A 14,773-nucleotide genomic window follows, 5' to 3' on the forward strand; every position below is an offset into this window, starting at 1 on the left:
CAATTTTAACTGTGGAAGAAAATAAAAAAAACTCAATTATCCTTATATTTTAGAAAAAATTCAGTTGCCTCTTAATCTAAACTTGTTATTCTAGGGACAAGATTGTATCTTTCGCACAAAAGAATGATTCACCTTCTTTGGTGCGAATCCTCTTCTACATTGAAGATGGTCGCAGAGTCATGGTTGGTGACGACTCCGCGTGCTGTTTGAATGGCCGCCAATCGTTGGTTCACGCACAACTGCTGCTATGATCACAAGCAAGTGCAACGACCACCAAACTAACTCCATCTAAAACCCTCTATAAGTCCCTCCTTCCCCTCTACTTGATCCATCATCGAGCCTTCTCCTTACTTCTCTCTAGTCTTTGGCAGTTGCTGTGCCACCGTGATCGACCACCGCTGCCCAAAATCTTCTCTTTCTCTCTAGTTTATCCGACTACCCTATTTGTCTTTTCTTTCTCTTGATTTGAACATCGCCGCCACAAAAATGCCGGAATCAGCTATCCTCGACCAAGATCCACCGCCTTTGCCACACTACGGTGAGCTTCCTTCCTTCCTTCTCCTTTTTCATTTTCATCTAAACCGAGCTCCTAATCCAACTCCAATCTTCTATCAGCCTATTCTCGGACCGCCATTGTCCTTGGCGGATGCCGTCATTTCTGGCCATGGCCACCATCGCCGAGGCCACCTCTGCTACCGGCTCCATCGTGATCAGCTGTCGGATCCCCGTCATTTCAGTTCCTCCCTCTCTTTTTTCCTTCTATCTTTCTTCCTCTTCTTTTTTTTTTTTTTTGGTTCTTCAACTCTTAGATTTTTATTATTTTCTAGAAAAAAAAAATCCTCGGATTGGGCCTATATTATAGCTAGATTTATACTTTTTTTTCTTATGGTTGACCCGAACTAGGCCTACGATCAGGCTTAGACCCAAACCTGTGACCGAACCCAGAATTCCAGATTGAGTTTTTTTTATCCTCTCTACTTTTTTAGCTCTCTTCCCTCTCTCTCCCTCTTTCTCTCTCGACACGATACCATGTGTGTATGCCAAAGTAATCACACGATGCCATATGTGGATCCAACGGATACTGAAAGGAAACCAAGATAGAATCCGATAGGCGTTGTGGACCCATCACGCGTCATGCTGCCGCTTCGGAACGCCCGTGACGCAATAACCCTTGTTTCCAGCGCCTAAACCAATATAATCTTGCCACGTGGAGATAGATTTTGAAAACGATCCTCATATCCAGCGCTCCCTTGTTTGCCCTTGCCCCTTTGTTTATCAGTGCGGAAGCTTCTTTCAGTCGGTCTTCCTTCCGGGTCTTCGACAAAGAAGAAGGACCAGAGAAGTAAGACATCTCGCCGTTTCTCTTAGATCTCTCCGTCAATATTTTTTAAAGGAAAACCAAGAAAATCTTAGATAAGAGAGGGAGCAAAAAGACGAACGCGTGATGGGCGACGACAAGTCGTCAATTCCGATGGCGAGCAGGGAGAGAGATCGGGAGCTGCTTATCCCCGTGGGCGACGCCGGCGACGACTCCGACCGCAATCCTTCGTCCTCCTCGGCCTCCTCCTCCCACCACCACCAGTCTGGTAGAGAGGTCAGCACCAGGTCTTATTGTCTCTTTGATCGATTTGCTTGGGTCTCATTACTTGGGAATTCGACATGCTTTTGCTTGTTTTCAAAAACAAAAGAGGTTAATTTGGTCACCCTTTGCATGTAATTTTGTGGATTTCAAATTGGTAAATCTCTTGCTTATTAGGGTTCTTCTGAACCCCTGGAAGCCCCTCTTCATTCATGACTAACTTCGTTTTTCTATTCAATAAATACAAATTAGACTCAATTTTAGACTCTTTAAAAGTCTTAATTTCCTTGGCCGGGGAAATTTTGGTTCATAAAAAGTGGCAATTAAGCAGAAGAAGGAAGTTCCTTTTTACATCTGAAAACCAAAAATCGTTTCGGAGTGGAAGCTGCATGAGTGAAAAATTATGATGTGTGTTGATTCGTTCCGTTTGACCTTTGCCTCCAACTGTAAATTTATCTCATGGATCATGTGATGCATTTATGAGGTTCTGACGCCTAAAAGATTGCGCGTTTCTTTGCCGTTGCAATCAACATTATTGTCACCTCTCAATTTCACTCTCCTCTCAAAGTTTTAAGTGGCTCAGTTACATTCCCACAACAAATCCCATGCCTTTGCTTGTAGACATTGGGCCAAATTTAGTGGCATCCCCATGTTAAACTTAGAGATATTTAGTGCCATCATCTGTTTGCTACATTGCACTATTTAGCCCTAAGTTTATATAATTTTACAATTTGTTCTTAAGATGGCACAAGAATTTGCAAATTGGTAATTGAATCCCAGCCTAGGCAAATTCAGGAAAGGGAGGGGCATGTTACCCTAGATTCTGTGTGGTGGGACGTTAAACTTTGCTGGTTATGAAATTGAAGCTTATGCAGACAGGTACCTACCTTCAAGAATTCTTCATGTCCCTGCATTTTGTGAATTCTTGCTTATATTTTTGGAGGGGGAGGATGCATGGTTCCCATGACCTAAGAGTTGCAGATGTTGTGAAAGGTGTTTTCATTGCTTTAAATCAACATAATATATCGTCTTTCATCTCTCAACTCAAGATTTAAGAATGCTTTTACACTGTCCCAAAATCATAGGATCTCCATGTAAGTTTAGTTATGACAGTCATCACACTATATCATTGCTCATGCCTTTATCAAACAATCTTTTCTCTGGGACTTGTTACACCTAATTTAAATGTCACTTCCACCCTTCTCTTCCTAGTGCTTTCCCCACTATGTCACGTCACCATCCTTGACTACTTTAATTTTGTCAGTATTAACTCTTTATCAAGTACTTTATATGGTTTTGCTACTGCAATTTTGTCAGTATCAACTCTTTATCAATTTTGTTGAATTTATATGTCTCATAATTTTCTGGCTCCAATCCTTTTACATGAGTATGTGTCATTTTTTGAGCACAAACTGTACAACTTTATGACTTATGATAGCTTGTAATTTTAGGCCTTTTCTCCCTTGGTCGGCATTGCCTTTTTGCATCCTTTGCTTGTACCACCTTGTTTTTTATAACTGATAAGATCCATCTTATCTTAAACATGTTCATCATTACGTTTTGGAGATAACTGTAGTTTATAATTCTTTGGAAAAACTGCTTCATGATTTGATCCTTCAAGTAATTGATATACAATTTATAACACCTTAACTTTAAGATTGTTTTTTAATCTTCATTGTTGCTGTAGTTTAACATATTTTATTCTGGTTTGAGGTACCTCATATAGCTGAGAATAGAAGTAGCTGATAATGGAATACATCCTTTCATATAGATATCTTTTTTTTTATCAGTTTATTACATAATCTATATTGTTCAATATTGCAAATTGATATATAGCGGCATGGTATGCCGTACCGGCCCAAACCGGACGGTACGCTACTGGTACCTAGTATGGATATAGGTTGATATTGCCCCGTGCCGTGCCGGCTCTGTATCGACACAGTAGAGACAGGGGAGAGGGAGAACGGGAGAGAAAAATAGTGAGAGAGAGCGGAGGAGGGAGAGAGAGAGAGAGAGAAAGGAAGAGAGAGGCCGACGGAGGGTCGGGGAGCCTCCGCGTGGAGAAGGCGGAGGCTGGGGAGCTGCCGAGGCATCCGATCCTCCTCCGTGCGGAGGCTCCCCAGCCTTCGCCGGCCAGCCTCTCTCCTCTTTCATCTCCCCTCTCCCTCCCTCCCTCTCTCTCTCTCTCCCCCCTTCTCCTTCTCCCCCTCCAGTGACAGGGTCTCAGTTTTGTTGCCGGAACCGTCTTGGTCCGCCGCCAGTACAGCTCGGAACGCCCCAAACCGGGCGGTTCAGGATGGTTCCGCTGACTATAGTACCAACTTTGCTTATTGCAAGTTTTTTTTTCCCAAGATATAAGTTGTGAAAATTTGTTCATACTTTGTGGTTGTTAATGTTCTTTTTATAAAGGCTTCATATTGGTTAATTGATATGCCTTTTCTACTATGCAGGCATTTTATAAAGTTTTCCGTAGTTGGGCTTCGAAAAAGTTCATGACAGGATGGTAAGCTTTTTCCTGTTCATCGTTATTTGTCTTCTCTATTCACCAACTTAGCTGGTGTCAGCTGAAATATCATAGACTATGTTTTCGTATTATATCACCTAGCTTTGTTCCTAGTTTTTTGTGGTCTAAGTCCAAGTAGTGCAGGAAACTTCTATAGTGCCACCCTTCAACCTCCTCCTTCTTACTTCCTGCTTTGCTACCTTTTGCATGCGTTAATGGCTTCCTTGTCAACTAGTATCCATCATCAGAATTACACATAGTCGAATAAGATTGATCTTCTCTAGTCTTGTCAACTTCTAAACCTCTATACCATGTGTTGCTCAAAATAAAACCATAATAATATGGTACATTTTTCACAAGTTTCATAAACTAAGAATAATCTGGATCCCATCTAATTATTGATGCTTCTTGTGCCTTCCTAAGTGTTTAAAGCACTGCATAGTTGGCTTTCCTTCTGTCTTCACTTTTTGTTTATCACAAAATAGAAGAACTGGTTAGTCCTTGTTTGTTCTAATCTAAAGACAAGAACACATTAAGGATATAAAAAGAAAGGGCTGTGCATGGTACTCCTTTTCATATTTTCAAGAACACAGTCTATGTCATCCATCTATAAATGGACAGCTTGGATTTCTGATTAGGTAATCCGAGGTACCGGCCAGTTAGTTGTAATTAATATAGAAAACCATGTTCCATGTCCAACCTTTCCTTCATGTTTTTTCTTCTTCCCCTAATTCCTTGGTCCTATTGTTGGGGGTGACCCCTCTGCCGCCCTCCAATGCCTCTCTCTCTCTCTCCCCCCTTCTCTGCTCCTCTCTTTGATCTCCCATCCTCAGCTTCATCACCTGTTGTTATCATCTCCTCTCACCATGATCCGGCTGCTATCACACCTTGGCAATGTGAATTGCCATTTGCCAGCAACCTGCTTGTGTAGGAAATTGGTTCGTGCATCCATGGAGGAGAGGGGTGATGGCTGACATCCCCTCTGCCATTCGCCAATGGATTGACATCATCAACACATCACCGCTGCCTCCCTCTCTCTTCAGTGTTTTGCGATTTAGTTCTCTCCATCATTTCCTCACCTCGACCATGTCCATCCTCGTCGGCCTAACCAATTGTCGAGTACCAGTCCATCATCATATAGATCATTGCACCATTCCGATCCGCTTGGTCTCCGTTGTTGATGACATCTGGACCTAGCCCTCTTGCAATTTCTTCCTTGGACTCATCTGCACCTGCTCCTCTTCAAATGTTATGCCTACACCATCCTCTCTACCACCCTCATCCAGGAGAAACCGTACACCTTGACAGCCTCCAACATCCAAGCCATCTTGCACCTTGCTGTCTCTTCTCCATTTCATTAGACCTTCCATTGCCACTATTGCGCCATCAACAATGCTAGATTTCACCACCTCCTTTAACGTTTATCTGCTGCAGGTGCCACTGCCCTCTCTCTATACACTGCACAATAGATTCATGACTACTAACTGTCACTAGGACTTCACCACAACTCCATGACCTTCGTATTCTTTGACCCTATTCTGTCCCTCAGCCCCTCCATGACTATTCTCTATTGCAACTGGATAATGTTCAAAATGATATTTCCAACTTTCCAAAATGGACGACCAATATTTATGAATGAGCTGAGCAAAGAATATCAAAAGAGCATCATAGCAAAACCCAAAAAAGAATTGAAAAAAATGAGGAAAAAAAAGGAAAAGGGAATATTAGAAACATGTTTAGGCAAGGGCAGAAATTGACAAAAATAATAATTGAACTATTGAATCGAGTGGATATGTAAATCAGTCATATTGAAACTGATTTAGATTAAATCATTTGATAAGTATTGAGTACAAAAGTACAACAAAAGTCGAAACTATCTAATTGGAGCATGACTAGTAGCATAAATAGGCATATCCAAGTTGGGATTTTGTTACAACTAAGATCATGCAAATCTTTATTACCATTAATTTTTTAGACTCTAGGTGCTACACGAGCGGCCAAAGATTTTCTCAGGCCATATGTTCATGGTGGAGGCCTTGGGAGGCGCATAGAGGTCAGGGCAACCTCAAATACAAGGATGCTCATACCCACACCAGCTGTTGCAATAGCGGACCCCTGCATGTCAGAAGCTATAATAGCATCCCTCACATAGGCGATGTTTGCAGTAGGAGCAACCACTGCACACAGCTAGTGTAGAAGTTCTTAAGACTACCCATGGCGACATCTGCATCGGTGAAAAGAAAAAGAAAGTGGGATGAGGATAAAGGGGGAAAAAAGAGATCCTCTATTTTTGCAGCATCATTACTTCATCGATCACCACCATTGTCCTAGGAGAATGAAGAGCTGGTGTAGGCAAACGACATAGGTATTATAAGCAACAGGTCACCTTCGCGGGTTTCCAAGCTGCCCAACTGCCTGACTGATTAGCATGTCTGGCTTTGCACCTTTTTTGGGGTCAACGAGCGACTTCATACCAACCCAAGGTGTGAGCAACCTAGACAGGCCACCCAAGCCCTAGCAATGCCCTGGCGGCTGCCGCCCAAAGACTAATATTTAATTGGACCAATAAAATCTTGTGGATGATATGTTGATATAAAATACCAAAGCTGATACCCTGAAAGTCTTCATCAAAGAGATTGTCCATTTGTGGTACCACTTGTCTACCGGATGATACTACTGAATAATCACCTTAGTTGTTGATGCAGTTGTGCTGATGGTTATCTCTGATTTTTTTTTTTTTGTTTTGATTTATGTTATTGAACTAGGTGTTAGATGATGGCTTTTTATATGCCTTAAATTGCATGCATACATTCTTTGGTGCAACTATATGATTAAGGTTCTATGATGCTGACTTTAGTTACATATTCTGCGCATATATGATAAATAATATACTTTAAATAAATAATAAATTCAATTTGATGGCTAATATATTTACCTGAGGAGGCAATCAGTTACAATGGTTTAATTATAAAGAAGATTCTGGTTATATTTGACTGTATTTTTAGGCTTTCAAAAGCACATGCGCAAGTTGGATGAAACTGCATTTGGAAGCCTCTATTCAATATATGATATGGTATTTGTTATATTAAGTGGAACCTTTAAAATGGCATTCATGTCTTGTATTGCATATCCTTAAATGGTATGGATCTGTATGATCTGTATGAGTTTGATCCTTCTACTGCATTTGAGAGAACTGACGTCAGTTTCTAACCTAAATTGCTTATTTTTCTGTATTTTGCAGTGTTATCCTGTTTCCTATAGCAATAACCTTCTATATCACCTGGTGGTTCATTCATTTTGTTGATGGATTTTTCTCTCCACTCTATGCTCAGCTTGGAATCAACATATTTGGTATGCATATGGTCTTTCTATATCATTGTACTTGGGGTTAAGTGACATTTTAGAAATACATGTGAGGAGCCAGCATGGTCTTCATATTTAATCCTTCTAGCAATGGTCAGTTTAAATGCTAGCATGATTTATTTTGCATGGATCATTTATGATCATAATATTGAAGTCCCCATGAACCTGTAATTATTAATAAATTGCTGTCACTGTCTTAGCATCTACCCTTCTTGTTTTGTTTTATAGCCCTCTTTTTGCATGTGCACTTGTGCTTTCTTTTTGTGCATGCGGGTGAATGGGTATATGTACACAGCGATGCCCACTTGCATATTCACTGAATAGACACCCAGGCAGCACCCTTGTGGCCCTGTTTCTTCATGTGCACTTGTGCTTGTGTTTGCACATGGGGGTAGATGGGTGCAAGTATGCACACAACCATGTACATGTGCAATCACATAGAACACACCCATGCAACACCCACATGCATCAATTCCTTTCTTGTGCACTACAGGTTTTTACCGATTTTGGAACAAAATCTAAGATCACAGCACTAAACACTAAGATAACAAAGAAAGTGCTCACCAGTTTTATGCTTTATTGCTGTATATGTTTTCTAGTTCATTTTGTTCATTATCCCTATTTTTCTAGATTCCTAGATTGAAAATTAACAGGATTATTCCTTTCCAGGGCTTGGTTTCATAACTTCAATAACATTCATCTTCTTGGTTGGAGTGTTCATGTCATCGTGGCTAGGGTCATCCATCCTTAGCCTTGGTGAATGGTTTATCAAGCGCATGCCGTTTGTTCGCCATATCTACAATGCATCGAAGCAAATCAGTGCTGCTATATCACCCGGTAAATTTTATCGAGTTTCACTCCCCTTGGTAGATTTTGTCATGTAATTACTAATGTTATCTAGTTACAGATCAGAACATGCAAGCCTTCAAGGAAGTTGCAATTATAAGGCATCCTCGACTGGGTGAATATGCATTTGCATTCATCACCTCGACCGTTGTTCTTCAGGTCATTAATCTTATACCATCTTGAAGTGTTACTAGTGTAATGTACTTATGTAATCACACATGCTTTCTGGTGCATGTTTGTGCACTTTAGTGTGGATTTAAGTGTTTGTTGCATGCACTGATTTAAGTTATGTTGCATCTCTGGTACTTTTTATCGCAAGGAAATATGTTGAGTGCATGCATAGTCACATCATTTTTAAACTTGAAACAAAAAAAGGCCTGAGCGGTTCTAGAAACATGGATGGATTAAGAACTCCATGGCGATATTCTTAAACAGTAGATGCAGACCGTATTATGTCATTGGCATCATGAAAGTCATGCACCCCCTGGTATGTGCTTGGGAGAGTGCACACCTATGTGAAAATATTCTTTTTCTTGGAGGCGTTCATGATCATTTACATAATTTTATTATTATCTCAGGGAAAATAGCAAAAGGAAACTAAGGGCTAAGGTGGATACACTGTGCTTTCTCATGATTCTAGATAACTTATACCTAATAGGAGCTTATAATGTTGCCTAAATTATATGAAGCTTCTTATACATAATGCAAAAGCCTCCAGTCTTGTCATGTGAGGCCAGTGCAAGCTTCTTGATGCACATTCCTAGCATGTGAGAGTGCATGGACCTTTGTGGTGATGAAAAGGCTTCCGCATTTTTACTCATGCTTCCTTTCCACTCTCTTTCCCTCTCCCTCTCCCTCTCTCTCTCACACACACACACACACACGCACCTTGCACGAGCCGAATTTTCTCACTTTCATGGTTACCCCCCATCTTTATTAAAATGTTCCCTATTTCATTTACTACAAGGAGGGAAAAGGAGAAGTGCAACTCTTAAAAATAGGAGTATATTTATCAAGTTACAGAAAGAAAAGGAAAAAAAATCAAATGGATGATGACAGCTAGCCCCGCTTTCTCTTCACATGGACTGCACATGCCAATTTCTAATATAGGATTTTAATATCTTGATTTTAATATTTCCTACCAAATTTAATCGATGGTTTTACTAATAATTATGTATGCTAAGTATGCAATATTATATGAGCTGGACTTGACTACATTTGAGTGGATCTTCACTCAGATTCTATCAGATCTTCATTGGACAACAAAGGCCCCACATCGATGATCCGAGCCGTTGGATATGATCTACTATCTCTAAATGCTTACACATCAAAAACCATGTGATTTGGAAACCCCTAGCCTATGCATCAAGTGTTCAAAAAACACATAATTTAATTTTATTTAGAGTGTTCAATTTTTTGTCCACTTGATGTATAAGCTAGGGTTCTCCAAATCACGTGAATTTTTGTATGCAAGCAATTTAGATGTAGTAGATCACATCCAACGGCTCGGACCATCGATATAGGACCCCATCATCTAATTTAGACCTGACCGGATCTGAGTGGACATCCACTCTAATGTAGCCAAGTCTAGCTCATATTATACATACATACACACACACACACACACATATATATATGTATAAATAATACACAAGTCATATATGTTTGTGTGTATATAATTCTTTATTGCTTCGGTTATAAATTTGGATTGGGCCACATTCAAACCTGATCCAAGGTTCAATTCAGATCCAAACCCAGTCTCTAACGATGGAGTCAAGATAATCGGGTTTTTGTGCATAGTTCTCAGCTTTGTTTTCTAAAGTATCAATGAGTAAGAAGGATTGTAGGAAAGAGCAGGCTAGGAAAGAACACTGGTGGAAGGATTGATGGGTCTTTTGGGTTGTAGGAATCCTAACCAAAATAAATGAAGTTTAACAGACACACTGGTATATCAGTTTGTAGGAAAGAGCAGGCTAAGCTTTGAAGGACCTTGACCTTGTGGGGAGGGGGCAGGAAAGAAGTGGGTAAAGCCTAACGAGACCTAGATGGAAGTTAAGGAAAAAAATTATAAACTTGTGTCTGTGATGGATTGGTACTATTTATATGAATAAATAGTGGAAGGATTCATCAAGCTGACCCAAAGTAGATGCTATGTGTACAGAGAGTTATGCTCATGGTTATCACCTGTGTCGAGCAACCTGACTAGTAAACTGGTTTTATCATGCATGGGGCAAGTATTTGTAGTTTGGTCAAGCTGTCATTTTTCATTACTACAACAGTTGCATACATGCACATGCATGCGGAATTTTCGTTATCCTTCTTTTTATATCTCTCTCCCTCCCCCCCTCCCCCTCTCCGACTATTGTTTACTTGTCCGATGATTGATCTGTGATTGCTGTACATAAAATCTGTACTTCAAATCCTGGGTCCTCTTATTACTTTTCCATAACAGAGTTACTCCGGGGAAGAGGAGCTCTGCTGTGTCTATGTTCCAACCAACCATCTCTACATTGGTGATGTATTTCTGGTTAATTCTAGGGACGTTATCAGACCAAATTTATCTGTTCGTGAAGGAATCGGTGAGATGTTGTCTTCCTTTTGTTGTTTGATGCGCCTTCTTCATATTGCTTTTAATAAACTGCAATCATGGGGTGAGATAGAATATTGGTCATTATAGTGACATTCTTCAATTCGTGTTTTGATTGCAGAGATTGTTGTCTCTGTGGGCATGTCAATGCCCCAAATTCTCGCAACACTGGATCCACATACAATACATGTGGATAGAACTATAGCTAGCAGCAGCTGAAACAGAAGCATCAGGTTCCAACATTCCCTTGCTGGAGCTATCAGAGAGGTCATGTTAGTTCCTTCATCTTGGTTTCAGGATTTGCAAGTCCTAAAGTTCATTAATCTTCCAGCAAGATTCTGCTAGCATGTATCATACTCCTCTTTTTTGAATTATTGTGGAAATAGTAGGTAAGTGGATGGGAAATGTCTGCGCATTACTTACTCGCGTTCTTTGTGCCTCAAAGAATCCCCTATTATAATTTAGCTGCCATATTGCATGTGGTTGTTGAGCTTATTGAGAGGATTTTATTCTAACATACCAGTTTTAGCTTTTATATATCCTTGATCAAATATATATATACATTTCTGGTCATCTGTGAGTTTGCAGCATAAGCATCCATTTTGAGTCTATCTTCAGGTATTCCAACCACTTAGGAAGCCAGGTGTCATCCATAGGTAAGTATTAGTAAAGCAAATGATGGTTTCCTTCCCCATCATGGATTGATCTAGTTCTTACCTTTCTAGATAAAAGATGTGCTGCATAACGAAGTTTCCAATCCTCCTCCTTTTTTTTGCGAGAAATTTTCTTTCCCTTTAAATTATTGAGTTAGAGAGATATACTATATCTACGAATTGTCTAGGTGGTGACTTTTGTTGTTTGAAAAGTATATTACTCCGAACATCTTAGAAATGTTGGAGGTCATAATCAGCTCTTACTTGAGAGAGAAAGGAGAGGCGAGGCAGATGGTCATGGAGCTGTGGACTTTACTAGTATAAATTGTGGATCGCAGAAAAGGATGGCGAATTTATATGAAACGTAAATATGCTGACTGACTAAATGTTGCCTCTGTAAATAAAAAGACTATGCGTAAAAGAATATTAACTCAAAATAGTGGTCAGTCACATCATGTAGTGTGTTTAGAGGGTTGTTAAGGATATTACTAAGCTTAGGGCCTGTTTATCTTCCCATAATTAGGCGTTCAGATTTAGTTCAGGCGAGGGAATCCTACTTCAGGTATTTGGTTGGCGCAAAGTGAAACTAAACTGAAACTCTAGCCTTGCCCAAGTTAAGGTTGAAAAGACTGAAGACTCCTTTGGTTTATGGGGAGAGGAGGGGAAAAGTGCGGTCAACAAAAAAAAGAAAAATTACAAAAGTGACTCATGTTTGCTTAGAGTTTTCAAAAAAGCGAGATGAAAAATAGCCTTTTTCATATAAATAAGGTTCTCATATTTTATGAAAAAAAAAATCCATATAGGACATAAGAAAGTTCAATTTCTATGGGCTAAAATTGGGTTAAATTTTTTGCTCCAAAAGTATCTGAAGTTTTTAGATAGAATGGGGTATCATGTTTCTATTTATTAAGGGCATAATAGATATTTTATATAATTTTTTTAGGAGAGTAGATGTTCAACCAAACAAAAGCTTTAGAATGTATTATTTTTTTATGATTAATCAAATATACAAAAACTATTTTTTCGGCCGTCAACTTTCTAAAAAACATATTCCAGTGGGGAGCTTCCTGCAAACCGAACGGCTCCTAAGCTTAAGAAAACATGAATCCGATAACTCAGCTCGGGCGAGGGCCCATTTCTCGTGTTTGATTGGTTATAAGTGAAACTGAATTGCATTCCAACCCGGTCCAATAAAAGGTAGAAAAGGCCCGAAGTGGCTTCAGCTTCGAGACAGTCGAAACCACCTCAATGTAGTGGGAACCTGCGAGGCCCACTTACAGCAAACAAAACAGGCCGTGAGTTAAAAAAAATGTAATAAGTGAAAAACAACAGTGGAAAATTGAAAAATGCATTTTAACTCTTCATCTACTTGCATGATTTATAACCTCAAGAAAAAACGTGAAATATTAAAAACCTCACCAAAAACATCTTGAAAAAAAAATCACAATCACATAAGATCTGCTCCTATCTCTTATTATCAGATCTCTCTTCTTTGTTGCTAGCATGCATTCAAATCCATTGCTTCAATGAAGGTTTTAGATGATGACCGTTTTAGCATTAGAATAATTGTTTTACAATTATAAACACTCTCGTTACATTAAATCGACGCACCCACTCCCATTCCTGCTCTAATCCCACCTATGTAATCCTTGTGCACTACACCAATTTTTGATGGCTGCGAGGGACCTGTGTAAAGAGCAGGGAAATGAAGGGTATTGTGAAGCATTACTCCGTTGCATGTGTTATTATCTTTTAAATATTAGCTACTATTTGTTATTTTCGCTATTCATCTATATAAACTATTTTTTTAAAAAAAATATAAATAACTCCTAGAAAAATAACTCTATGAATAGGGTTTTTTTTTTTTTTTACATTAATTCTTGAGAACTTTCATCTTTGTATATTAATTCCCATATTTGTTTTATTTGTATTTTAATTCCTAAAGCCTTGGAACTTATACATCCCTAAGGTTAAGTTAACTAGATGATAATGAAATATTTTGTATTTATTCTTCTAAAGATGTTAAATTCATCTTTTAGATATTTTAGTGCTTAGTCCTCGCATTTAGCCAACTTCTTAACCCATACCCTTTTATCAGTGGTTATTAGCAATCAAGTCCCCCATGAATATTGAGCGACATGAGCAAAAAGAGATCGTGCTTTGATCCTCATTCGCTATTAAATTTAGCACAATATTATCCTTCTATAACCTTATCTAGTTTTAACCTTGGTCCACACCGTGAAAATAGTGGATGTTATATATAGGCAAATAATTTTAATTTTTATATAAATAGAAAAAGATAAATTTTAAGATATAAATATAAAATTCAGGGACGAGTCTATAAAACCTCTTTATTTTTTTTTGTAAAAGAAGCCCAAATAGTAGGGATAAAAGTGGAATAAAAATATCCATCAGAACTATTTTCGTATTCAAATCTATCTGGATATGAATGAAAATTTGAGCATTTAACTAATATTTGTATCTGTATTCATATCCATCAAATATATATATATATATATATATATATATATATATATATATATATATATATATAACCATATGATCCATATTCGAGTATTTGATTTTTAACCCTTACTAACTTTTAAAAAAATAAATAATCATATTAACATAATATTAATTTAATTTACTATAATATTTTTGATTTTATGATCATAAAATTTAATTATCTAATTTATATCTATATTAAAATTTATATAAAATTTTGCATCCGGTTTCAGCCCAATCGGGCAGGGCAGCGCAATCTAAACTCGATTGGGCGTCGGTTTTCTGGAAACAACGCGCTCACAGGCTGCGAATCCAGGCCCGGTCCATTCACGCAAGAACCTGCGCACGAACGACCAGCAGTGGATTCCACAAAATTGACGGTGAGGATGCAGCCCCTAACAAAACCATGAGGAAACGTAGAAACCCTAACCCTCAAAACCTCTATAAATAGATGCCATCAGACCTTGATGCGGCCATTCTCATGGGGTCTTTCTTTCTTCGAGTGGTCTTCCGTCTGTTCTCCGCGGTGATGTCGTGGGCTTGGCGCCGTGAGTTTAGGGTTTCTTCCCTTTTCCCGTTCTTATATCGATTTGGGGATGAGGACATGGGGACGATGACGATGAACTGGTTTTAGGTCTCGTTCGTCGTAACGGCGAGTTGCCTTGCCGACCATCCTGATATATCACCACCCATATTCTGAGTCCCATCGCCTTCCCCCCAGTCTGTCGTAGGGTTAT

The 14,773-nt window shown here is 39.1% G+C and overlaps 1 protein-coding gene and 1 non-coding gene across 3 annotated transcripts; both read left to right on the forward strand.

The window, feature by feature from the left end:
* Positions 1-1,234: 1,234 nt before the first annotated feature.
* Positions 1,235-11,379, forward strand: LOC103708982 (protein CONTINUOUS VASCULAR RING 1-like). 2 transcript variants are annotated; one of them, XM_008794116.4, is made up of 8 exons: positions 1,235-1,342; positions 1,414-1,594; positions 4,030-4,082; positions 7,324-7,433; positions 8,115-8,282; positions 8,353-8,450; positions 10,744-10,870; positions 11,000-11,379. In XM_008794116.4, exons 2-8 carry the CDS (start codon positions 1,445-1,447, stop codon positions 11,095-11,097), a joined length of 804 nt encoding a protein of 267 aa, XP_008792338.1. In that variant the 5' UTR covers positions 1,235-1,342; positions 1,414-1,444; the 3' UTR covers positions 11,098-11,379. The 2 variants fall into 2 exon arrangements, with proteins under 2 accessions (XP_008792338.1, XP_088561063.1); XM_088704937.1 differs by lacking the exon at positions 10,744-10,870 and having other exon boundaries at positions 1,263-1,594; positions 11,000-11,300.
* A 3,265-nt stretch (positions 11,380-14,644) lies between these two features.
* Positions 14,645-14,740, forward strand: LOC113462845 (small nucleolar RNA Z43). The gene has a single exon (XR_003386041.2). It is a non-coding gene; the product is annotated as a small nucleolar RNA Z43 (small nucleolar RNA).
* Positions 14,741-14,773: the final 33 nt, after the last annotated feature.

Source organism: Phoenix dactylifera, chromosome 9 (assembly GCF_051530095.1).
Source record: "Phoenix dactylifera cultivar Ajwa chromosome 9, Ajwa_hap1_PhDact_Kaust_v1.1, whole genome shotgun sequence".
NCBI lineage: Eukaryota > Viridiplantae > Streptophyta > Magnoliopsida > Arecales > Arecaceae > Phoenix > Phoenix dactylifera.